Source organism: Larus michahellis, chromosome 3 (assembly GCF_964199755.1).
Source record: "Larus michahellis chromosome 3, bLarMic1.1, whole genome shotgun sequence".
Classification (NCBI taxonomy): Eukaryota; Metazoa; Chordata; class Aves; order Charadriiformes; family Laridae; genus Larus; species Larus michahellis.
In genome coordinates, this window is record NC_133898.1 from 8,431,770 (window position 1) to 8,456,461 (window position 24,692).

Genomic DNA, 24,692 nt, shown 5'->3' on the forward strand with positions numbered 1-24,692 from the left:
CTCAAAGGAGTAAGAGTTTTGCAGGCCTTAGTATTTCTAGCCTGAACTATTAAATAACTGAAAAGACTTGTGACTACGCTGTCAACAGAGTATCAACAATTTTATGTTAAAGTAAACAATTATTTCTACCATTTTGACTTGGAAAGTTACCTGGAAATCTCCCAGTAAAACCAGTGCCGTCAATTGCTGTCACCGTTATAAAAAGACCTGCTGAAATTATTATAAAAATACATGAAATCCACCTAAACCACTCAAGAGACAGACAGCATTTTCTGCTGGTCAAAAAGATGGAGCTCTTGCAAATGTCAGGACTTTTATCACTACATTTCCCTCCCTAATTAATTGAGAAAGTGACAGCAGCAGTGGGTGCTTTTTCTAGTGATCACCCCAGGCTCTGCTCCCCTGGATTTAATGCGCATTATTCCTTTCTCTGTGTTGTTTTCTTAATGCTGTTCCAGCTGTCAAAAACGCCACCTTCCCTGTCCCACCAGAAATTCCCTATGCAGCCTATTGAACCCTCTGAACATATTCCCAAAGGAATTCCCTATTCATAGTACCCCAGGAGTTCCTGTTCCGGTGCTTATCCCACACACTGCAAAGAGATGAGCATCTCCTAGATAGAGACCATATCCTTTTTTCCTTCCCTTTCTCAGCATGCAGTAAATTTGCCACTTGTGGGTACTTCGGTGCAGGGAGCCAAATCCTTTTACTGCCTGAGAACTGATGCAAGTCTTCCAGGTCTCAAAAAAAGCCACAGTCATTCTCCCTGTCACTCAAATCAGACATCCTGCTACAAGATTTTTACCTTAATTTGCCAGTAACATCTCCAGCAAACACTTCCAAGGACTGTTTATTTACAATGGCATTTTAAAATGCTAAACATTTGAGGTATTGCTCTCTGAACACAGCCACATTTCAGACATGCTATCTGGAAGATAATCGCTTAATTTTCAAAGTCCAATTATCTCAAAGTTCATTCCTTTGAAAAAAACAATTTAAAGGACATCAGTGAGGACAAAACTTTCCCAAAGCTTATCAAAAGCCCTGTAAAAGATGACTGCTTTCCTCACTCAGGATGGTAAAGACCAGAGGCAGCAAAAAGCACTGTACTTTGGACAGCATGATCTGCTTCTCCAGCACTTTTACACATACAAGACATACAAGGGTGGGACTACATGAAGGTTCTTGGGAAAGGCTCTATAAATAATAAAGTGGCAGTAGGATGGTGGGAAGAAGGAGGACTCAAGAGCACACTGACTTTTATGGTAATTTCTTACAGGGTTCTCAGCAAAAGCAATTTTTTGTAAGAGTAACTGCATTTTTGCAAATCCCGTTTACCGCTATTAAAAGCAAACAAGCAAACAGCCACGGTACCCACCACCACCACACACAAACACAATCAAAAGAAGACCTTCCCTGTTCTTGCAGAGATTTGGCTGCCCTCACAACACACAAAGAGCCAATGAGCTAAATTCTTCTGCCTTGCAAAGGTCACCCATGGTGACCTTTGGGGCATACGAATCCTTTCCCCTCTGATCCCTCAGTATTTGGGATTGAGAATTTTGAAGGAGCTCTGCTTGCACAGAGCTCTTCACCGTATCCCAGTGAAGAGACAGAGACTCATCCATGCTGGAGGATCTCCCTGTAAGCCTGCTCAGAAGGGTGAGTGGGTAGGGGGCCACTCACCCCACTCCATTTGAGAGTCCATCCTCCCCAGCAGATGCCACCAGCACAATATGCCCGATACACCATCAGACACCGGTAGATGTCTGATGGGGTTGGCTAGAGACAGCAGTTGGCTGGATAGTCACGTGCAGAAGGCGCACAGGAAAAACTTGGGCTGGCTCGGCCAAACTGAGGAACTGGTAAACACAGAAAAGACAAAACATGCTCTTTAAATTAGCATGTCATGTTAAGGTTTGGTTACTGGCTTAAAGACAATATGCAAGTTGGAAAATGGAATGTTTGGGACAGTAGCAAATACACTTAAATTTGCTGTTTTCCCTGGCAGTTATTGTTTATCTTGCAAGAAGTACTTGCAAATTACACATTTCATAATAAATATCTGATTAATTGGGAAATAAATCTCTACATTTAGCCTGACTTAGGCTTGTCTTGTATGTTTACATATCTACTTCTCCTTTAGCAAGTGCAACAAAAATCTCAACAAAAACACTAACCATACACAGACATTTCCTTTGGAACTTTCCATCAACCTTGGCCAGACAAGTCTTGCTTTATTTATTGCATAACTTTTCTAGGAGGTAAATACATATCGTCCAGGAAATAACAGCAGAGTTGTTTTCTCCTGACTTCATTGACATGGATAAAACTGTTGGGGAAGACTTAATCTCTGAAAAAATTGAGTCTTCTGATGGCCCAACACAATCTGCTGTCTAGAGGAAGGTGCATGAACATGCCACATGGGTGTGTTTGACTCCCACAGCTTTTAAGCGCCTGCTCTTCCTGAGCTCTAAAAAAGCTCGACAGTATGTTTACGTACCCAAAACAATCCTTTCCCAGGGAATTTCACCAATTTTATAGGCCCTGGGAAATGAAAAGCTGGAATACGTTCAACACAAGCAAATACACATAGTAGAACAAGCTGAGGGCTCAAATCGCAGAAATTTTCTAGAGATGATATATAACAGAAGGCAACAGTAATTTGCTTACTATTCTCTATGAAAAATACAATAGCATGCTTCATAATTAGAAATATATATTGAATCTAATGGAAGAGCTGACATTAGGGAAAAGGGAAAAAGCAAAAGCGTCGCATGAACTGGAAAAATGTCTTCATTCTTGAAATGGTATCATTTGGGTAATGATTATATGGAAATGCTGGATGAGTTCCAAGGTTTCTCCCCACCACCATACACTACTACACCTTCCAACTAATTACTTCCTGAATTTCTTTCTGGTAGGCATTTAAAAAAAAAAATCTCATCCTAAACTTCCATTGGTTTCTGAATGACTAGTGAGAAGTAGCATAATAGCCAACAAAAAAGCATTTAGATGGCAACTGTTAAAGGAGCTTTTTACATTTGGCTTGAGGCTTTAAATATTAAACATCCGCTAGACTGCTAAAAAAAAAAAAAGTGGATTATTTGCATTGCAGTGGCACAGGATGCCCAGTCACAGGTCAGAATCCCATTCTCCCAAGTATGCCATTAGTTCAGAGCTGGGCCTGGAAGAGAGCAGGAGTACAGCACTATATTATTTGTCGCGCAGCCTTGAACATTACAACCTGACAGAGGGCGACTCTTGGCCCATCCGCCAAGGTTATAACTTGCCCTTTCTGAAGGAACTACTTCTTCACAGAAAAAGGGGCCTTGGCTTAATATTTCATCTGAAGGACAGAACCCCTATTAGGGACAGGCTCACTCGTCTTTCTGTTGAGTAAAGGTTAGCTATGAATTTTCAAGGACTGCACTAAAAATCCTGGAATTTTACAGTACATGACACCATAACACAGCATAAGCTTTGAAAATAATCACAAATATTGAAGTCAACCTTATAAAACAAGATTCCTCTGTGATTTCTATTAAAAATACTCTAAAGTGTCTATATTAAAACTCTTCTAAACAGATTTTCATTATTTCCCCTGAACTGCATATTTTCAAAACCTAAGCAAATCTCAGGTGGCAGCCAACACAACATAATTGAATATTTCTGTTGACTCACACTGAATTTAAAGGTGAGGTCTTAGAAGTATTTTCTCACTATTGAGGCACCTGCTAACATCAAACTAATACTCAACTCAAAAACCAAAGGATTTGAATTCTGTTGCTCTAGCTCTTATAGATCCATCTATAAAAGCTTTAATATTTCAAAAGGACACAGTAATATCTGCCACAATAGCTGTATTTTGTAAACTCCTTGAAGAATTTAAGCTCCATTCATTCAGCCGCAGCCATGAATTTTCTCACTTTTGCATGTCCAAGTTAAGAAATTCTTTTAAATGGACATTTTGCCTTAAAAATACAAAAAAAACTTACAACATTAAGACTAGTCAAAAGCATCTAGGGACAGTTTCAATAATCATTGTTTGATAAGTTAAAGACAAATGCTGTAGGTTTCACACGAATAGAATTACAGGGTTTTTTTTTCCCCAGAACTTTCAATCAGTCTCTTGCAAAGTAATGCCAATGAACTCGACAAGACATCAGATCATATTTCTGTCGGCTCTAGTGACACAAATTTATGTTCATTAGTTACTCCAGTCAATCACAAAGGAGAAAGTCAACTTTTCTACCTAATATTTCTACTTCTCTTCACTGAACACAGTGGCCCAAATTCAGTAAGAATCTTTCAAAGTGAAATTACTGCCTGCATTACATGGCAGGCATGCAAAAGCTCACACAAACCACCGATCTCACAGTACGTGAGACCTGAATTTCAGGGCATTGCCAAGAAAAAGGAGTCGATTATCAGAATGATTCTGTCCCAAACTGACATGCAGCAAGATGCACCTCATTTATGTGCCTCCTCTCCCAATCCTCCACAGTTCAATTCACGGCTTTCCCTTTTCCCAGGACCCAGCTTCAGTTTTAATCTCACAACCCATGTAAACTAACAGGTCATTCGTTCTAAAAGTAAGTGAGTATAGTCATTAATTTATTCCAGCATTTTCTTCAGTTGATGCAGTGGGCTGCTTCCTGAGCTTTGGAAGTGGTACCAGCTCACACAGCAAATGAGACTGCTTCTGTAATCACACAATGAAGACATTTTCCCCTCACACTAACAGAGGATGAATCATGAACAAGATTTAAACCTAAGACTGCTCTCTCTATTTTCAAGAAAGTTTAAATAATTCTATGTGCCATCCAAAAAAAAAAACCAAACCCAAAAAAACCCACACAAACACAAAAAATTCATTCATATCTCCAATGTCTCTTTTTATTTCTCCAAAGACAATGACAATACTAGAAAAGCTAAAATCACTGCATTTTCCACCAATGCTCGACTTCTATGGCATAATTTCAGCACATGATTTACTATCAAATGCAACTCCATGTGTATGTTGAAATGGCTGCAGTACCTCCTGTGCGACCCTTTAATTTTGCTTGCTGCAAGCAATGCTTATGCAATGGCAGTTTGTTTCCCCAACTCCATTTTTCACAAGAGTGCAAAGAATCACACGAAGTTGTCTGAGCTGCAGAGGAAATTATAATAGCAACAATAATAAAAAAATAATCACCAAATTAAGTCATTCTCTGGATTACAAGTTTTCTTGTTTCACTTCTATACTTCTAGAGAAGTTCAATGCCATTAAGTACAAAACGTTGCAACAAGTCTCAAGGGTCACACACAATCAGCCATAAAACCACTCTAAAAGAAGTCGACATGCCTGGAAGTTTTGTTAGCACCTAATATCCTCTTGTGCTCATAATTATTTCCAGTTACTTTAAAAGGCCAAGTTAATGATTACGCTCATAGTAACAGGTGTGGATTATATACAGCTGGCAGAAATCCTTTCTTTCCTCTGCTAAATTATGCCTCATTGCTATTCACCTACAGAAACGGAAAGCCCTCGGGAAAAGATTCAGACACAGAGCTAATGATTATCCACGTAGGTGTGATACAGCCAGAAAACATACCCCGCCACACAAGACACACCTTTATGAAGATATCAGTGTCTCAGATTGTTTCAGACCAGGGTTGCCCAAACACACACTTTTTTTTTTTTCCACTTTCTAAAAGTGCATTTATACCCACCCTTAAAGGGCTTGAAGAACCTGTGGTCACACCGGACTATTTAACATTGTCTGCTCCTGCAGCAGTGGTACAGAGGCATCTTTGGTGACACTGAAGAGTTACTTTGCGCTGAGATCTCAGACAGGAAAACCTAATCTCACAGTCCCAGGAGCCTGTAATGCTCTCTGCACAGCCAGAAGACAGTAACGCAAAGCCTTCACTGTGCAAAAATCAGCCTTTCATAGGAAGACAAGCACTGTCTCCCAGAAGATGCCACCAGGAAACAACTACATTTAGATTCTGGCTGAGAATTCCAGGATTCTGTTAAAGGCTGTCTGGTCGCCCGTCTCACCTTTCTACCGAAGGGCAAATGACAGATGAAGCCAAGTTTCATTTAACTACAGAAAACTCAAAAAAGCCTAGCAAAAATATAGTCAGGGTTGAAATAATCTCCCAATATTCATTATGTTCCATATTGCCTCACCAGACCCTCCCCTTCCTACATCTGCTGTAGGATTACAAGGAAGAAAAGAAGTTTAGTCCAGTGTGTTGAGAGTTTTGCAAGGAATTATTCATGTCAGCACTTGATCTGCCACTCCAGGACTAAACAGCTACAGGCGATGAGGAAATCTGCATCAATAACTGCATCGCTTTAATTGCCTTTTAAATTGTCAAGGAACAAAACGCTGCTGCCAGAAGGACAGATCCCAGAGAAGAACCTGTCTCATGGCAGCCAGCTGGAATGTATCAGTCAACAAGAAGCAGCCTTCTTGTTGTGAGAAGAAGCTCACACACAGGGTAAGCACGCTGCAGAGAGAATGCCGAGAGAAGTAGGTTTTAAAAAAAAAGAAAAAAAAGCAAACCCTTCTTACCTCTCCCCCCTCCCCAAATTCATGAGATGCAGTAAATCCTGCTTTAATAATACAGCTGTACACTAAATGAATTATGTTTTTCTATCATCAGGAATTAGGATGCTCAGGAGAGCCTACTAACAGCAGCTCAGCTCCACATCCCAGTACTAGCTTTTGGATCAGAGCAAGTCCACACGCCTTTCCAATGCCCAGTTGGGCAACTCTAAAACCATACATCTTTATCTTACTCTGAAGTTTAAAAACCACGCAGTTTAGCTTGACTACTTAGAAAACAGTCTAATTGAAAAAGATTCTGGAGTTGAAACTAAATGCTCTAAGCTATCTCCCCAGGGTTTGCAAAGGGAGCTTTTGGTGTTGGGTTGTTTTTTTTTTTTTCACTTTAATGCAATATTCATTAGTTATTTGCCTCCTGATCTAAGGTCTCAATTCCAAAAAGCTGTTTATCATCAGCATAACATTTTGAAGCAGATGCAAACCAGAAGTCTGCTTATAGCTCGGAGACTGCTAGGTAACAAGGAGTACTACGAATACTCCTCCATCCCCTTCTTACCCCTGCACACCAGCACTAAGATCAGGAGTCCAACACCGCACCACATGTCGCTCCACACCTTCAACATGCTCTGACTTACTGAAGCATCTCATACACCATTACTAAGTACTTGCTCTGTAAGTAAGAGAGAAAAAAAGACTAGAAGATGTAGAAGACATTCAAGAAGAGGACAAGTCAAAAGAACACTTTATGTAATAGGAAAAGGCTTTTCTACATTCTGCAAGCGTATCAAGTAATGCACGTCAGTCACTTTGTGATCAGCGTACATCAGTTTGACAGAATACATAGTTAAAAAAAGATTTCCAGATCAGACAGGATCTTGCAATATATTGTAATTTTTTTTCATCTTGTTGATTTATGCAATGGTTTATTAATTAGTAGCTGTCTGACTGGAACTGAGTCTCTGGAGCAAACATTGCCATTCGTATCATAACGATATTAGCCATTCTCAAGCCTTTTCTGGGAGATCATTCATTTCACAGGGATATTAACTTCTTGTGACTTGAGGAGGGGGAAAAAAAAGAAAGCACATGCACACAGACTATTGTTTTAGACAATCTCTGGGAAAAAAAACAGGCACATCTAGACACAGGAGATACGATTTACCTCCAAAGTAAACAGAACGTAACTTTATTAATCCACATTAGAATATGGCCTGTGTCTTCAAGCAAATCCAGGTTAGAGTACTACATCTTCACCTCAACTAATAAGTGTAGGGAAAAGCACAGATGTAGACAAAATAACATCATAATATTTGTCTTTAACAAAATCCAAGCAAGTTTGGATTTAAACCAGTATTTTTCATTCTGTCTTACATGACAGTAAGCAGATACTAATGTCTATTCCTACTCCTCATGACTATCACTGAAGTCAAACATGACATTCAAGATTTCTAAAAGCATTCCAATTGGTGCGAGGAGGCTTCCTTACACTGAAAGTAATTAGTCTGATTCTGCAAGTTATCCTATTTAATTTTATGTACACCTACAGAATCAAGTATGAAAAAATAATTTAAAAAAAAAAAAAACCACTATCAAAACAAGGGAGTACATCTGCTTTGCAAATAGTCCTGAGACAAGACCCACCCTCAAGAAGGAAGAGCTCCCCCACACCGCTAACAAACAGGGCTGGTGGGAGCCTGAGCTATAAGTAGTCATCCCATCTCCTCTGGTGTCCATACAACTTGTCAGGGTACGTCCTGGGCCTCCTTGATGAAAGGAGAGGTAACTACAATCTCCCCACCACAACCATTGGGGCCACTACCAGTTCCCCCATATCCATTTCTCAGCCGTGTGCAGCCTGGCCCTTCCAATACCACCCCAAGGTGACAGGTCAGACACTTTTCCTTCCATAATAAATATCAAAGCCACAGCAAGTTGCATCCTCAGGCAGCAATCAGTTCTCAGCATTAGCTGGATGCATCTGCAGCCTGACTGGCAAGATTCCCTCCGAGAGCTCTTTCCAACCTCGTGCATCTGATGGCAGGGGGCAATGACAGATGATAGAAAGCGATCGTCTGTCACTGCCCACGAGAGCTATACTAGCACACAAAATTATCGCTGTTGCAATTCTTGCAAGCCAGCAGAAGGGAAAAAAAAAGAAAACAAATTGCTGAAGTGAACAATATCAACTGACTGGCAATAAACCCCTTGACCCTTAAGTGGAGTCCTCTTGATGCTCACCGGTAATTCTATTCAGTCCAATCTCCATTCTGCTGAAACACCCAAGTTAAATTGAGTTTTGTCACTTGCCAGATGTTGCTGAGCTTCAAAGCCTGGTACCTTCTCCTTGAACACACCCATCTCATACAGAAACACCTTACTGGTATATTCAACCAAACTCCGTGTAGGTGAACAGTGTTTATGACGAGCTCATTGCTCAGCCAGCAAAAGGAAAACTCTCCACCTTTGCAGATACAAAACACAGATGTGAGAGAAAGGGGCTTTTATTCAGCAAGCCACAAGGCAATTCTTTCCTTGAATGACACAAAGTTTGTGTCTTATATTTACTAGACCTATAATGGCGACAAAAGTAGCCTTTTTAGTTCAAGTCTTCAACTTGAAACGATGCTATTTTGTTTGGCATATGACTCTACAGCTCATAAAAACCTTGTTCCATGTTGTCAAGCTAGTTTTGTAAATCATTAACAGTATAATTAATGGTATCAATATATGAACATTAAGACCACCCAACAATCTATATTCCATACATGAAGCCAAGCCAATTAAACAACGTATCTAATGATGCTAGGATATTATACTAATGGAGCAGATTTTACAATTTCTGAAACAGTCCATTAAGATTATGTGTGAAGTGCTTTTAATTCCCCTGGATCTTACTCTTTCAGTCATACCCATATAATTGGCATCTTTTTAGTCTCTGGGGAATTTACTGTCAACTTATAATGCTCTCATGATTCAGAGATTATCCTCATGTTGGTGTCATCATCATGTAGATTAAATGCAAATGTACAAAATCAATACACAGCTAAAACAGCTCTGTTTCACCAATCTCAGATATAGATGTTAAAGCTCCATGCTTCAAGTCCCTCTTTTGAATCTGGCAGAGTAAGTCTTTCTAGACCCTGAGGGATCTCGTATTGCTCAGTCACTCTCTTATTTTATACAACAGCAAAACTGAAGTATGCCGGTTCTCACTCTCGGAAAATGTTCACAAAAGAAAGTCTAGTTGGAGTCACCAGCTGGATGCTTCATTTCCATCTCTTGCTTTTTCTGTTCACCTCCCAACCCACTGTGGAAGCAGGAGGTGCTAGCTGCCAGCCACCACCGCACTCTGCACTGGGCAATCAAAGCAGAATGCTGGACTCCAGCCTGAGAATCCCAGAAGGCAAATGTAGCTCCGGTTGCTGGTCATCTGTGCTTTAGGAGCTACAGCCTAAGGCCACCCAAAATTGCAACAGCGACGTGAGCCAAACATCTCCTATGTCTTATGACACAGGACTGTTTTAGCAAGTTTGGACTCAGATTTCAAGCCTTTGAAGTCCTCAGATGCCAACAATGTCCACAAGTCATCTACAGAGCACCCTTTTGTGTTACTACTGATACCAAAGAACTATTCCTTAGGCTCCAAGCTGAGACTGTTGCAGACTGGCACTTTTGACTTAATTCATTAAAGTTACCACTTCTGTCTCTCATTGTGCTGACAACATAATATCATAGCAACAAATGAGAAGCTCCAAATTATACCCGTGACTCTGAAAGGAAGTACATAGTTCCTGTATATACAAACTTTGATCTACTGCAGGATGGTCAACAGCATCTGCTACTCTAATATCCCACATTATTATAGCCATTTAGCTAAACAGATCATAAAAAGATTGTTCCATTAGCCATCAACCTGGCAGAAATCCAGAGAAGTTGCTCAGTGGCCATGACCAAGTACCAGCATAAATCTAAAGGATTTGGATGGATGGCTGTGGCTAAATGCCTGCATTCTTCAACAGTAGGGGCCTTATGTTGTTATTTCCAGGCTCACATTTTTAGTTACAAAATTATACATGCATTTAAGCACTCTAAAGAAGGTGACACAAAGAGACATGTCATACACAATTATGTTTGTAATTGCCAGTCCAACCACATGCAAGTCTCCTTCACATTTTAAACCCGCTCTGAAAGCAATCTGTGAAGAGCTGTTTTAACATGACATGGATGTATCAGAGCTGCGCGGACCATCCAGAAACTGAAATGAAACCACAAAAGCTGTCCTTCTATGCGTGCAAAATTTCTGCATGAGAAAACAGGACATGCTCAGGAAACTCAGATATGAATCGAGACAGAGCTGTGTATGCAGATCCTATCGGTTCTGCATGAATCAGGAGGCAACAGGAAGAACAAGGAGAGCACACAATTTTAGCCTGAACCCCGGTAAGTCCTGCCTGAAATCCCAGGGTGGGGGTGAGGGGCTGGGAAGGTTTCAATCCATGTTACGGAATGTCTTTTGTTACCTCTCAACCAAGAGAAAAGGCGTTTTCAAAGAATTAAGAGATCTTGTTTCAACAATCAGCTTTGCAACAGGACTTCTGAAGAGACTAAGATACTTCCCCCTGCATTGTAACTGCAAAAGGGCAGATAATTCTCACCTTACAAAAAGGCTATGAAGCCAGAACAATTTTTGTCAGTGAAATGTAGGAACACTGCAGACAGGAGTGCAAATACATCAGACATATTTCGTTCTGCAGATCAGAATGGCTGACCTGACCTCCAGCTTGCTTTATTTTACCCATGCCCCCTTCCTGTGTACCCTCCTTGATTTCAGTAAAAATATTAATTAAAAGTTCAACATATGTGAAAGAGGGACCTAAATCTGGATATGGAACACACTGATATGTGAAAGATACTGGTATGAGTTGTCAGTGACAAGATACATCTGCAGTCAGTACACTGAAAACCTACTTCTGGCAGCAGAAAAGCAGTATCACTTTTCAAACTGATTTTCCACATTTTAAAACACACTGTATGCAAGTCTAATGAGGGAGGCTTTTCACCTCATCCATCTAGTACATATGACATCATTATGCTCAAAGAGTACCACTGCAGCATCTCTCCCAGGCTCTTCCCAGCAACCTTCACTGGCAAAAGTGTCTATAGGTTTCTCTCTTCTGGTATGTCTGCAAAAGGGTACAATGCAAAGCCAGAGATTTAGCTGAGATAATTTTAGACCATGCCACTTAGTGATAACATTCTACATGAATAGGGCAACTTAACTCAAAACCGCATACTGCAGAGAGGATGTACTTTCCGCCTACAGAAAGCACGCTGTCTACTGAGTTCCTTTGAATACAAACATCGATACATACATATTATTTAAAACACAACCGCTAAAGACTTTTACATAGCTTCCGGGTACCAGTTACTTATTAGCCACCTCACTGAATTATGGACCATTGCATTACTATAACCAATCACATTGCTTTGGAGGCAATAGTAGTAAAAAGCCATTGTAGATCCACACCTAGGGACAATTCAACTTCAGCGGAAAAGCCCCGAGCTAAAGAACTGAAAGACAAAGTTCCAGCTATCTTCAAATCCCAAAAAGTATCATAACAACCAGATATTTTCCTGGGGCAGGGGAAACATATACGATATTTAATGATCCGGTCTAGTTCTCTGCTTTTCTCTGTGACTGCTAGGAAGGGGATGACAACTGCAAGACTCAGACTGTCCTTGGAGCAGCGCTGCTGCTGCTCAACACGCATGATGCCAGCTTCCCTTCAAGCATGTTTGGGAACTTTTCATCCCAGCATGGGCTAGTAACAGAGTAAAGATCTGGGTATGGAAGACTGGCTGGCAGATGACTTTAAGATGCACCACCACATGGACTTCAATGGCAAGGAGAGTAAAACAGCTCAAGGAAGTCCTAAGTCTTACCTTAATTTAGAAGGGTGTTCTTCACAAACAACATAGTCCTGTGCTTATCTTACTATCTAGCAAGCAAATCTGGACTAAAACCAGAAAACAACCCTCAATTTTATTTCTTTCTTTCTTTTTAGGGAAATTACAGAATATAGCCACCTTTTGTAAGATACTGTATTGTTCTTAAAGTTCCCTTAACTACAGAATATTTTTTTATTTTTCCTGGTCTCAAAGTTGAAAGTGTCTAAGATAAATTACATAGGTTTCTGTAATTGCACTCCCTGCATATTTTTTGGCATATTCCTGACTTTCGGGCACTAGTGTTCCACTTCATAGTACTTTATATTAAATTAGGCCTTATGTCTAACTGTCCTGAGTAAACCCAGAGCAGCTAGAATAAAAGACAATAAAACTTCCTTCAGAATTTCATTACTGTTTTAACAGGGGCTTCAATGAGCATCACTTAGTACCAGACACCTGCACCCTGCTGATCTATATTTTTATTATTACTCTTGTTAAGCAGCACTTTCTGCTGTTTATCAATCGGAGATAATCAGCTCTCTGGGTAGTAAACCACCTGTCCAAATTATCCATAGTCCTCTTAAGTGAGACATATTGTACAGGTAAATATGTTACAATTTACACAGTTTATTCAACATACCGCGATCAGCAGGACAGCATTCACCTAGGTCAGCTGCAAGGCAGCCTTCGATAAACAGGACTTGAAACAGCTGGTAACACAGCTGTGTTATATCAGCTAACAACCCACCGACTTCTCCAATTCTGAGGCAGACTTTATCGTCTGAATGGTGTCTGCATAGGTAGGAAAAGGCTCAGTAAAGCTCTACAGGCACATTGTGACCAGCCCTGAAATCACGGGTAGGTTCTGGTAATCCCCAGCCTCCAGACAGTATGAAAGCTCTTCAGGATGCGGCACAGGGGTAGAATTTCACTTTTCATGTGTAACTGCAGCCTTGAAATAGCAATGTTATATATATACACCCACAGACAACATTGTTATTGGGCTAATTCGACAGCCGAGTGTTTAACATGCCCCAGAGATTCAGGATTTAAATACGTTCTTCAACCACTAAGAGTTCTCTTGTACAGTAGTACATCTTGTTCCTCTCACATGATGCAGAGTGCATCTTGGATAAAGGCATGTGCCAGTCTTAAAAGCAGGCTCAACCTCCAAGCTAAAAATTCAGATACTGGAAGTTACTTTTCCTGGGACAGGAATAAAGACAGAAACCTAAATTTTGTATGTCACAGTCCCTACTCCTTCCCCCCAGCCTGAGTGCACAAGGAAGGACTTCACATCAGTAGAGCTACAACATCATGAACTAGGTATCAGACATGAGAACATACACCTATTATTGTTTTTTTGTTAATAAGGGAAGGATGAACAATGATGTCAAGATGTCATAATACGCTGGAAAACTTGCCTATGTAGAAGGATTAATCAGAAGAAGTAGTAAAGATGAACGCTTATTTTCTGTCTAGTGAAGGGGCCTAACTCTGAAAAGGCAAAAAAGGAGGTTTGCCTACTGACAGCACATGCATGTGTCCACGTACACAAAACCCAGGCAGGGGAAGGCACCGCCTCTTCAGACAGTCACCCCTTTTGAGGGTTTGACATTGTTAAAGCAAAGAAGATGGGACTGAAAGATGATTCTCTAGGAAGGGATCCTACAGAGTATCTTCTGTCCTTCCACACTAACCCCAAATCAAAAAGGCAGGCAGTGTTGCACAATGGGGTACATTGTTATCACTGTACATACAGGCCAAGGGATTTATCATTTCTGCTCTGTGTGATGCCAACTACAAGTGTGTAGAGCTGCTGTAAAATACCAAGACTGTAGGAGCAATGAAAAGGCAGGAGAGGGAAGCAAGGACAAGATTTTAATGGTTAAAAGCCTTAAAGCAAGCAAGACAAGTGTAAGTTCAAAAGTGACATTTATTGCCAGTACTTGTGTTTCAGAAACTTTTTATCTATGGAGAGAGAATACACGTTATTCAAAGATCACTATTTTCAGTGCACTATCCCTTAAAGGGTTTTTAAAACAAACCAACCAACCAACCTGCAAGCATAGTGGGGAGGGGAAACAGCTAGGATATGAAGCGTTAGAGAGAAGTATCTGAACTGGCAGAGCTTCAGCAGAGAAGGCAATCGGACACGCGCGCTGGGAGATCAGTTATCCTCCCAGCGATCAGGAAAGCTGATGTCCTAGAAGCCAATTTTTGAACTGTGCTAATAATAGGTCAGTCAGCAAAGCCGATGCTGCATATTCAACCAAATCTATGTACAAGCTGCGGGCAGGAACACAAGAGACTTTTTTTAATTAAGGAGGAGAAAAGAGACTGAAGGCTAGCTTATTACACACCATTCTCTCCGTTTACCGCAAGGCCTTCTCAGCTAGAAGACATTAACATCTCTAACACCCAAGCCCAGGTACCACAGTGGGTTGGAACCCCGCTGTACCAGGTGCTAATTAGGCAGTAACAGGCTGTCCCTGTTACAGAGGGCTTCTCGAATAGACAAAGTCAGGGTAGCCGGGAAAAGAGGCACAGGGAGGTAGAGCAGCCCATTGCTGAGCTACGGCAAATCACGGCCAAGATTAGGCAAGTACCCAGGTCTCCCAACGCCCAGCTGTTTCCTAAAAGCATACACCGCTATTAGTCAAGGCCAAGTATATACTGCAGCATTAAATGGTTTATGACCTGATGAGATGCAAATTGTAAGAAAATTCTTATTTAAGTCACATAGCACTTGAAGGCTTGACAGACACTCTCTAAGTCACTTTACTGTATGCTAGTCGACTTGGTCATAAGTTTTCTACACTGAAATATTTAAGCTGAAAATTGTAACAACAAAACAGTTTCAAGCAGCCAGATCATAAAGGTCTCTTGCACAAAAACTCAAGTTTACAATTTTCTGGTAACATTTAACATTTACAGCTATTTACAGCCAAAGCTTACCAAGTCTCAGCTCATCTAAGCAGAAGACAACCTACAATCTCATCTTTATAGGAAAGTCAGAACCCACTTTCTATTAGACAGCAAGGATAATATTCCTGCATGCCAATAAATATGTTAGGACTGTTCTCAGTAGCCGAGAATTCAACAACACCTAACTTTGGCTGACTCCAGAGTCATCCTCCCTTTTTGAAGTTCTTTTGCTTCCTCATTTCATAAACGGGACCTATGTTGTGGATTAAACCCCAAACTCATTTTCTCTTTCTGCCTCCCTCACAGCAATAAGAGAGATATTTAGCAGTGGGAAACGCTTATTAGAGATCTTCTGTGTTTGATGTAGTACCATTTTCCTAATGGGCCTTGAACAATTTCCATGTTTTGAAAGCAGAGAGATTTCCTTTTAAAAAAGAAATCAGCAGTCTGATGGGAAGTTGACCTCCATGAAACATTTCCTCCCATTTTCACTTTCTGTGGCAATCCCCCACCACTTTCCCCATCTTCTTTTATTCTGCTCACATGCTGACTTTTTAAGTGGTTGTGAAAAAAACCATGAGCTGCTGCTTTTAGGTGACCATGAACTGTTGCTAGGCTGACACCTCTACTGTGTTAACTGTTGAGCTAGAAATTTTCCTCACTTCAAAATACAACGACCTCTGTAGTATAAGCCAGCAAGGAGGCAGCGTTTTTCACTGAAAAAGGCACTGGCATACGGTTTCCAGCATGGACCCATCAGTACGGGTGTTAGCTCTTATACTGGTTTTTACTTCTGAACTCCTAGGTACTGCCTTTAGAGATACAGGTGAGGAGTTATTTCTGTATTAAAGAGAAAGCAAATGCATGCAGATGACTGCTTCCAGGATTACTTTTCGGGCTGTTATCAGAGGCAAAAGCTCAACCTTTGAATACTTTTTACCCTCAGGTTCTCCAAGCTGAGAACTGTTACAGATTAGTTAGCGTCTCTACTGTTGACAAGTTTTCTTTTACGCTGCATATCGCATAATGGCATCTTCATTGGAGGAAGAACTCACCTTTAGGATTTCACTTCTGATTTCTGCACTTCTCAGCCCAATGGTTACAACAGTCCCTTAGCCAGCAGTTGCACCCTTGAAGAGATTCTCTTCCATTTCCCATTAAAAATGTGACAGATACACAACTTTGGATGTCAATATTTATGGGTCATTTTCTTATTCAAAAAATTCCATTTGCATTCCAGCAACAACATCCCTGGTCTCGAGTTTCTAATATCACTATGGCAGCTCCTAACATTACACCTCAAATTCACGAATCAAGAAGACTGCAAAACCCAGGCAAAACCCACAGATTATTTGCTGTGCCACCACTATTATTTTACCAGCTGCTTCAGGTTCACTCCTAATTCTCAGGGTCATTGAGAAGCAAAACTTTGTATCACCACAGCTCCTTGTCCCAGGGGAGTCCTCATCCAGATTTCCAGTGAAAACGACTCTGTGTCACCTCTTCCAGCACGTGACTGACTTGTTTTGAAAAACAGATACCAACCCAACTCCACATAATTGTGCCAAAAGCATCCCCTCCACACAACCTCCTCCACCTTCAAGAGCCCGAAATGCCTCACTCCTTACATTTCCAACTGAATACGCTGAGTGACCCCGACCTCAAAAATCAGAGGCAATCCCCCATCGCTTCCCCCTCAGTTCACTCATGCAGTAAATGGATAAAGGAATAGTGCCACATTGAGCAAGTCTTGAGGAATGCCATTCATGGGATGAATTTAACTTCCCCTTCAGTGGAAAACGATTATAACCTGATATCAAAAGGGTCCTCCTGATAAGAAACTTTCCTAGCTTTGGTATTATTTCCATTCATGCCAGTTTGACACTGTGCATATGTAGATTATACATAATGTTTTTACAGAAGTCCATGAAGAAGCACCACAAGTACTAGAGCACTGAGAACACAAGTCATCTGATACAAAATTTGCTACTAATAAACAAAAAAACCCCTGCTACATAAAGACTTAAATATACAAGCCTTGTTCGGTGCCTGGTAGAATCACAGTGTGGCAAATACATCTAAGTCATTCTGACCCTGTATTCCGCAGCTAAAGCAAAGGCAAATCCATTTGTATGACAAAGCGTGTGACAGAGGCCCAATGTATCCAATATTCATTATCAAACAGAATTAACAGTAAGAGATGTTGACTGCTGAAATGCTGGAGATCCTAAAAGAATGAGGAAGAAGAGTGAGGTTTTCATTGTAAATGTTAAAATTATCCATTACAGGGAGAGACATGCACCACCTTTTCTCATTCAATTAATGGTATTTACAATCTCAGTTCTTCAAAGGGTCTAGTTATTTAGCTTTTTCTTTTTCCTTTTACATGCCAGAAAGAGAAGTGTAAATACATGTTTAATGATGCACTTCTCGGTTGTTTTCAGCAGTGAGATGCATCACTGAGTAACCTTGCTCTTGAATAAATTAGAGACAAACAGTTGGGGTTTGGAGCAGGTATTTTTAAGCCTAGTACTATTAAATATTACATTCTTCTCATTAAATTATTAGGTATATTTTAAACATTGATATATTAACTTCAGCCTTTATTGTGTGCTTATCAAATGTACTGTAAAACCTATACAGCTGTAATGAAAACATCTTTGACCCATAGGGCAGTACAAATATTGACCCAATTGTTTTAAAGCCCCAATTCAAAACAGACACAGGAGAGCTCTCTTAAATAACACAGCCAAAATCCCCAGCAGCTGGAAAAAGGCCACATCATCTTTCATTTGGATGAGGGCAACGGGATTGCCACAGAATTTACAAACATGCTGAAGCCAAGCTTAATCCTACAGAATCCTACCTACTGCCCTCGGGCTCCACTTCATACATTCACCCCATGGCCTGCATTGTGTTTTCAGGCCCATAGAAACTCATAATCACCTCAGGATGCAAGAGGGAAAAGGACCTTCCAGGTCAGAAAAATCCTTTCCTCTTATCGTAAGGAACCTTCTCATGCAGCCTCATGAAATAAGAAAGCTCCGGCTCAAGGTACAGTATCATTGCTACAGGCTCTTGTAGCAAGCTCCTATTCTGTGGCTGAGCTACAGCATTTTAGTTCCAGTTCCGTCAGCGATGTTCACACATAAAAAAACAGGCCTATCCCTGTAAGAGAAGAAACTATTCCCACTCCTTCCCTTGAAAACTGCAAAACCGTCATTACTGAAAAGCTGTAGAGATCGAGTCTCTCTGCCTTTAGATATCCTCAGCCTGTCAGTCAGAGCAAGTCAGAGCTGAGGGAAATAGCTGTCTGTAGGTACTTCTGTACCACTGTGCTCTCATCACCCCACTTTCTCTCAAATACACTTAAAAGCTCGAGGTACGAATTATGCAAGCTGACCTCTGAAGCGGGGACTCCTTCCTCAACCTTTCAGTTGGGCTGTGCTACTGCTCCATTGGCCCCCAGCAGAGGAGGGAAGCTTCAGCCACACATCCCTTCCCACGGGGTAAGTATCACCTCAGCACTTGCCGTAGTTTCTCAACAAAAGCTTCCTTTGGAAAAATGGGACTGTCATCTGTTTACAACAGCATTTTTGCAGAAGGCATTAGAAATTGCTGTTGACTCCCCAGGACTGGGTATTTATGTTTAGTTTCATGACAAAGACTGTTAGCTGATCTCTTTTCATGGTGCTGTGGATGAGATTGGGTCTGCATCCTCTATGCTTTCAGCATGCTGCCATGTCAGTGTGGTAACTTAGCTTTAAAAATAAAGAATAAAAAAATCAGTATGTGCTAATGAGATGAAGACAACAGCATATTATACCATCCTCAGACTTTCAAAAACCTAAACGGCTACACCATAAAAGCAATTAGTTGCTTTCCTCCTTTTACTCCCTTTCTTCAGCAGTGTCAGAACTGCACTGAGTCAATGGCTAAGTGTCTTCTAACATCCATTTGATTGCGTAACATAACTTCCAGCTAACGGATGCAAGAAGAATAACGCACAAACTGTCTGACAATACATTTTTCTTCTCCTACTCTGCCTATGCATCCATTGATATATTTATTCATAGACAGAAATCACAGTCTTTCTCTGGCTGTGCTTTGCTAGCTCAGCTAAACACACCAAATGCTTCCAGCCTCTTCTCATCTCCTGAGAAATGCTTTTTATTATCAGTCCTTTTTATTCTGGTAGACTTTCTCTTCACCTGGTCGAGTTTTGATTTATCTTTCTTCAACACTGATGACCAGAGTAAGAAAAAAATGAAAGAAATGGCATTCCTATTTAAAAAAAAAAAAAAAAAAAAAAAAGTAGTGAGGAATTGAGATATGTTTTAGTCAGGTCACAAAAATACGACAACGCAATGAATATTGTCTGGTTTTGCTATAGTTAAGAAACACTACAGAAACAATAAGATATGTAACAGACGCTAGCTTGTCACATTAATTAATTTTTCTTTTTTAAAACCCATGTTGAGAATCATTCAAGTAATAATATGAAATCAGCCAGCACTCTGCATACAAATGAAGCAAATATTCCAGAACCTTCAGTAACAAAAGAATTTCATGCTGAAAAACACAATTAAAATCAGAAAGCTGTCCTGCCATCTGTTTAAAACAAAAAGTTTTAAATTTCCTTGTTAGCAGAAGACAGCAAAATGCTACGTATGACTTTATTTTGGAGGATTATCTTTACTGATGACAGCAAAATGTACTTACTATGCAAATACACAGTAAGCGTGTCAAACTGCAGCATACCACATTATTACCAAATTGTAAGATCAAAGCTTAAATTAACTTGCTTAACAGACCTTCATTGCAGCTATGACCATACGAGGATGGGCAGCAAAGTTGAACCTAGCACATAAAAATCAAAGAGAAATGGCACATGGCCAGAAGAACCTGTATGCATTTTCATCCTAGGCTATGGTTTAATGTGCCAATAAAGTAATTCAAAGAGAGAAGTCTGATCAACCACTTCTTAATACGGCTTTTGTGAATGTCCAAAAGCAGCTGCGCTGGACCTGGGTACCTGGCAGGACACGTCGGAGCCAGCCCAAACATAATTAAATGGTCAAATCACGCAGAGGCATGAAGAAACGAGCAAAGCACATGGATACTTAGTTTGCATTGAAGGAGTCCTGAGCAGTTAGTTTACTATTTGCCTTGCTTTAAGTTGTCAGATGGCCGCTCTACTGCAAAACAGGCTTCCAGGGGCTCTTTGCCTCTTCAGCTTGCCTTCTTTCCAAGTTCTGTTCCTGCTCTTTGAAGTAAATGCCGAGAGGATGTCTCCGCTAAGCCTGGCTGCCACCAATATCTCATATCTCAAGAATGGCCATCCTTACAGTCTTTCACACATGGCACAACGTAAGTGGCATGGATCTGAAACTACAGACCTAAGATGATTTATCAGGAGCATATGGCTCCTGCAAGCATGAAATTTGCTGCTAACAGAAAGCTAAAGAGGACAAGCAAAGAGTCCAGATGGGTCACATCTATAAAATTTCTTGGTAAGAGTAACTTTATTGGCAGTCTTTTTGACCCAGCACTATCCAGACTCACTGATTAGGCTGCCAACCCTGAGAGGATTGCTGGTTCATGGAGAACTACAAGCTGGGGTCAGTGACACTGCTGGAGGGCTGCACTGAACACGCATCTTTATCAGGAACTTGGAGCTGACTGCACAAAGAGCAATCTAAAGGACTGTCCAGATACATCGCTAAACACCAGACACTACATATTGTTTTCCTTTCTCTGCAACAGAGAAGAAACAGAAAAGGGAACAAGAAAACAACGCAAGAAGCAGCTCAACCAGCCAAGAAGTTAGAGAAAGCTGCAGAGCTACAACCACCAGTTCTCTACGCTAAAGAAAAAGTTAACACAAGGGGAGTGGTGGTTTGGGTCAGTTTTTCCCCCCCCCACTGATTCACGTAATTTTTATATAACTTTACTGATAAGGCAACAGCAACCAAAGGAGCCAGATTCCTAATTTAAAAGCCATACCATTATCCAGGCAGTAATCTGCTGCTTTGCACAGTGTCTGGCAAACAGGATAGAAAGACGGCTGCGACTCCTGCCTTGTCTCCATACCCATTTGTAGTCAGCTCCCAGGAAAACGTGTCTGACCAAGGATGGAGGCTTCTCTCAGTTCATCACTTTGTTTAGCAAGGCCTGTCCTTCCATACTCAGAAAATAACAGGCCCTGGTTATGACAAAAGCAATTGCTTAAAAAATAATAACTAGGGGAAAAAAAGAGAAAGCAATCACATAGAGGATGTATTGTCCTGACATTATTTCTTCTTATAGTTCCACTGTCATCACAGGATCACTTTACACAAAGGGAAGGAAGTGAAGAGAATTTCCTATATAACCTCCTTTTTTAATATATCTGTAATTGCACAATAAGCATGAACCCAATCATTCTCTGCAAAAGCAGAAAGTGGCATTTCCTTCCCAGTCTTTGCACTATCAGCACCCCAATAGAAATATACTGACTTTCTTCAAATAGACACTGCTAGGATGGTGTTTAGAAACAAGCTTCACCTAGTCGTCATGAATTATTAACCAGCAAAAAGTCCTCTTGTTGCCCTTTACAGAGGCTTGATTTGCAAGTTTGAAAATCAAACTGACACTTACGTCTCTTGTACAAATACCCAACCTTTTAAAAAATGCTCTGAGCATTATAAATACATTTTTTTCATGAATATGAGAACAACAATTCTATAAATAGCTATTCTTCACAGAACTGCTTCAAGACATTGTTTTTACAGACAACAGTAGGAAACTGAAGGAGGTCTTAGTGCCAAACATATTAAAAAGTGAAATAAACTCTCCAATTAACTCTGGGCTTCCACTTATTATTACAAAGTTCGCCGTTATTTTTCAGCTTATACAATTAGTTTATGCAAGGAAAGGAACAAAACAGAAGACTGCACTGTGTTCTGGCACAGCTGTGGGGTTGGTATAAATCAGTCACAGCCTTCAACTTCTGGGGGAATTCACTTTGCATCTTTAGGCAGTAATTTAACAATTCTGGACTGTCAACAGATGAACCCGCTATTAACCACCACCTTGTACAAGCACAAGCAAAGACAAGATTTTTATTATAACCCCATGACATGATTTCCAAATACAGTGACTCAAAACTGTGCTCTATCTCCTCTAAAAAGCAAACGTAGGAAGATAAATATGATTTAATGTTAATAGCAAATTGCCTGTGCAGTCTGCACCTTTAATGGTTGCTACCTTCTCAAGCAATTTTGCACTGATATCTAAACATGAAAGCAACAGGAACTCCTGAAAAACAGCTACTCAACTGGTAAACCAGGTTTCCGTGGCCAGAATACTACAAGTACGTATTTAGTCATTTTGGCATATTCTCTCACACAGGACCAAAGCTCAAGCACTACCAAGCTCTAACACCATTTTCAACAGGGAACCTGTACAAGCACTTTTTTCCTAAGTACTTGAAAAAATTATCTGCAAAAAAAGGAGGAACACATTCAGCTCCTAGTTTTCATACAGTATTTTGCTATAACAATCGCAACAATAATTTGCAACTATATGTCAGATATATGAAACAAACTGCACCCAATCACTCAGGGTACTGATACTCTTTCACCCCGGTGCAGCTCCACAGCCTCCAGCAGCTGGAAATGTGACAGTGCTGATTTCAAGGGGTGACACGGATGTGAAAGTGGAGTAACGCAGCAATGAATCAGGCCATGAGCTTTCCCAACCGCTCCCCAGCCATAATAGTGATCTAAGCATACTGGAATGTTTTTTAAAGAAAGCAAGTGTCCAGCGAGGATTAGTAAGAACTTGGTGGTGACGTGGCACACTAGGCATGGCCAGGGAGCACGCGGCAGTTCAGCAGGAAGAATTCAAAGGGAGCTCTGGCCACTGGGAATTTTGGGTCTGCCGTGCACCACAGCCAAAGTCCTCAGTCTACAGAAGGCAAGACAGAAAAACCACAAGCCAACTATGAACCACAACAGCATCCCAAATGGATCCTTGCCGGTAAACCAGAACAATTATAGACCTCACTGGCCATCAGATCGTTAACATGGCTAGAAATTACCTCTCCAAGTTTTGTGCACAGTGTATGAGGCACAGGCCTGTTGTGTTTGCTGCCCAGAAGAGCAGAGGAACATATGCTGATGTAATGCTTGTCTGCTGTGCCAGGACTGGCATGCAAAGCCTCCTGACTCCTGCCCATCAAACCACAGTAAATAGAAAGAACCATTCCAGAGCAGGAACATTTTTCTCTTACCTTATTTTGATCTGTCCAGTAAAAGAAAAATCCCTGCGGATCCGTTCTGAGAATGATTGGAGTCACAACAGTAGAGTCCTGGAAGAAAAAAAAAGACAAACAAAGAAATCCATGTCAGCACACAGAACACATAATTATGCACTAGCTGCTTTGCCACCCATATTAATGAATTGCAACATCTAGAAATTACCCTGAAGGTATCACTAGCAAGATGTCATTAAAAGAATTTAGTATCACCTGCCTAATCTCCATTTTTCTGACATAACGTATTTCCATTACTGAGAAGACAGCACTAAATAACTCCAGACTTGTCAACACATGGAGTTACTCCAGAAAAACTGGAAGTAGATGAAGTTAAACAGACACAACATGCTAACTGTCAAACTAGAGCCAACATAGCAAAGTGCTATAGTTATCAGAAGTCCACTGCCCACCTTGATCCAAATTAACCTTCAGATATAGACAAGAGCTAAATGACTATAAGCTTTAACATACAAAGACTGAATTTGCCTAGAAAACCTGAAATAATATCCACTACATTAAGACTTTTGTCAATTAATTTCTAGTAGTATTTTTCTTTTTTTTCTACAATCCAACTATGAAGATTTTAGTAATGGGAGTATATACATTCCACCCCACCTCCAAATCAGGTGAAAATCTGTCTACTCTAGTAACATCCTTATCTCAGGTCATTTAAAACCAAGCCCATTTCTAAGTACTGGACGTAAGGCAGCCTGGTTTCCTACATATTCATGCATTCTTACTGACAGCAGGTACCTGACTCAGGAGACACAAACTCTAACTAAAGCCTTTCCTGCAGGTGGGAGTTCATTATACCTCTCACCCATCGGGATTCCCTGGTGCTTAACAATAATTGACTTCAGTGCAGGCTCGTCTTAATAGGATTATTCCTCTCTTTCCTCTACTATTTTTCATGACATCTGTAAAAATGCTGTTGTTTAGAGACCTCTACTTGT

The 24,692-nt window shown here is 40.6% G+C and overlaps 1 protein-coding gene across 4 annotated transcripts in view; it reads right to left on the reverse strand.

Moving 5' to 3' along the window:
* The window catches only part of PLCB1 (phospholipase C beta 1), a 399,913-nt gene that overhangs the window by 363,615 nt on the left and 11,606 nt on the right, over positions 1 to 24,692 (reverse strand). For all 4 annotated transcript variants that reach the window (XM_074578486.1, XM_074578487.1, XM_074578488.1 and 1 more), the window contains exon 2: positions 23,716 to 23,793. In XM_074578486.1, coding sequence (XP_074434587.1) covers positions 23,716 to 23,793 — 78 coding nt within the window. The remainder of the gene's footprint in view (positions 1 to 23,715; positions 23,794 to 24,692) is intronic.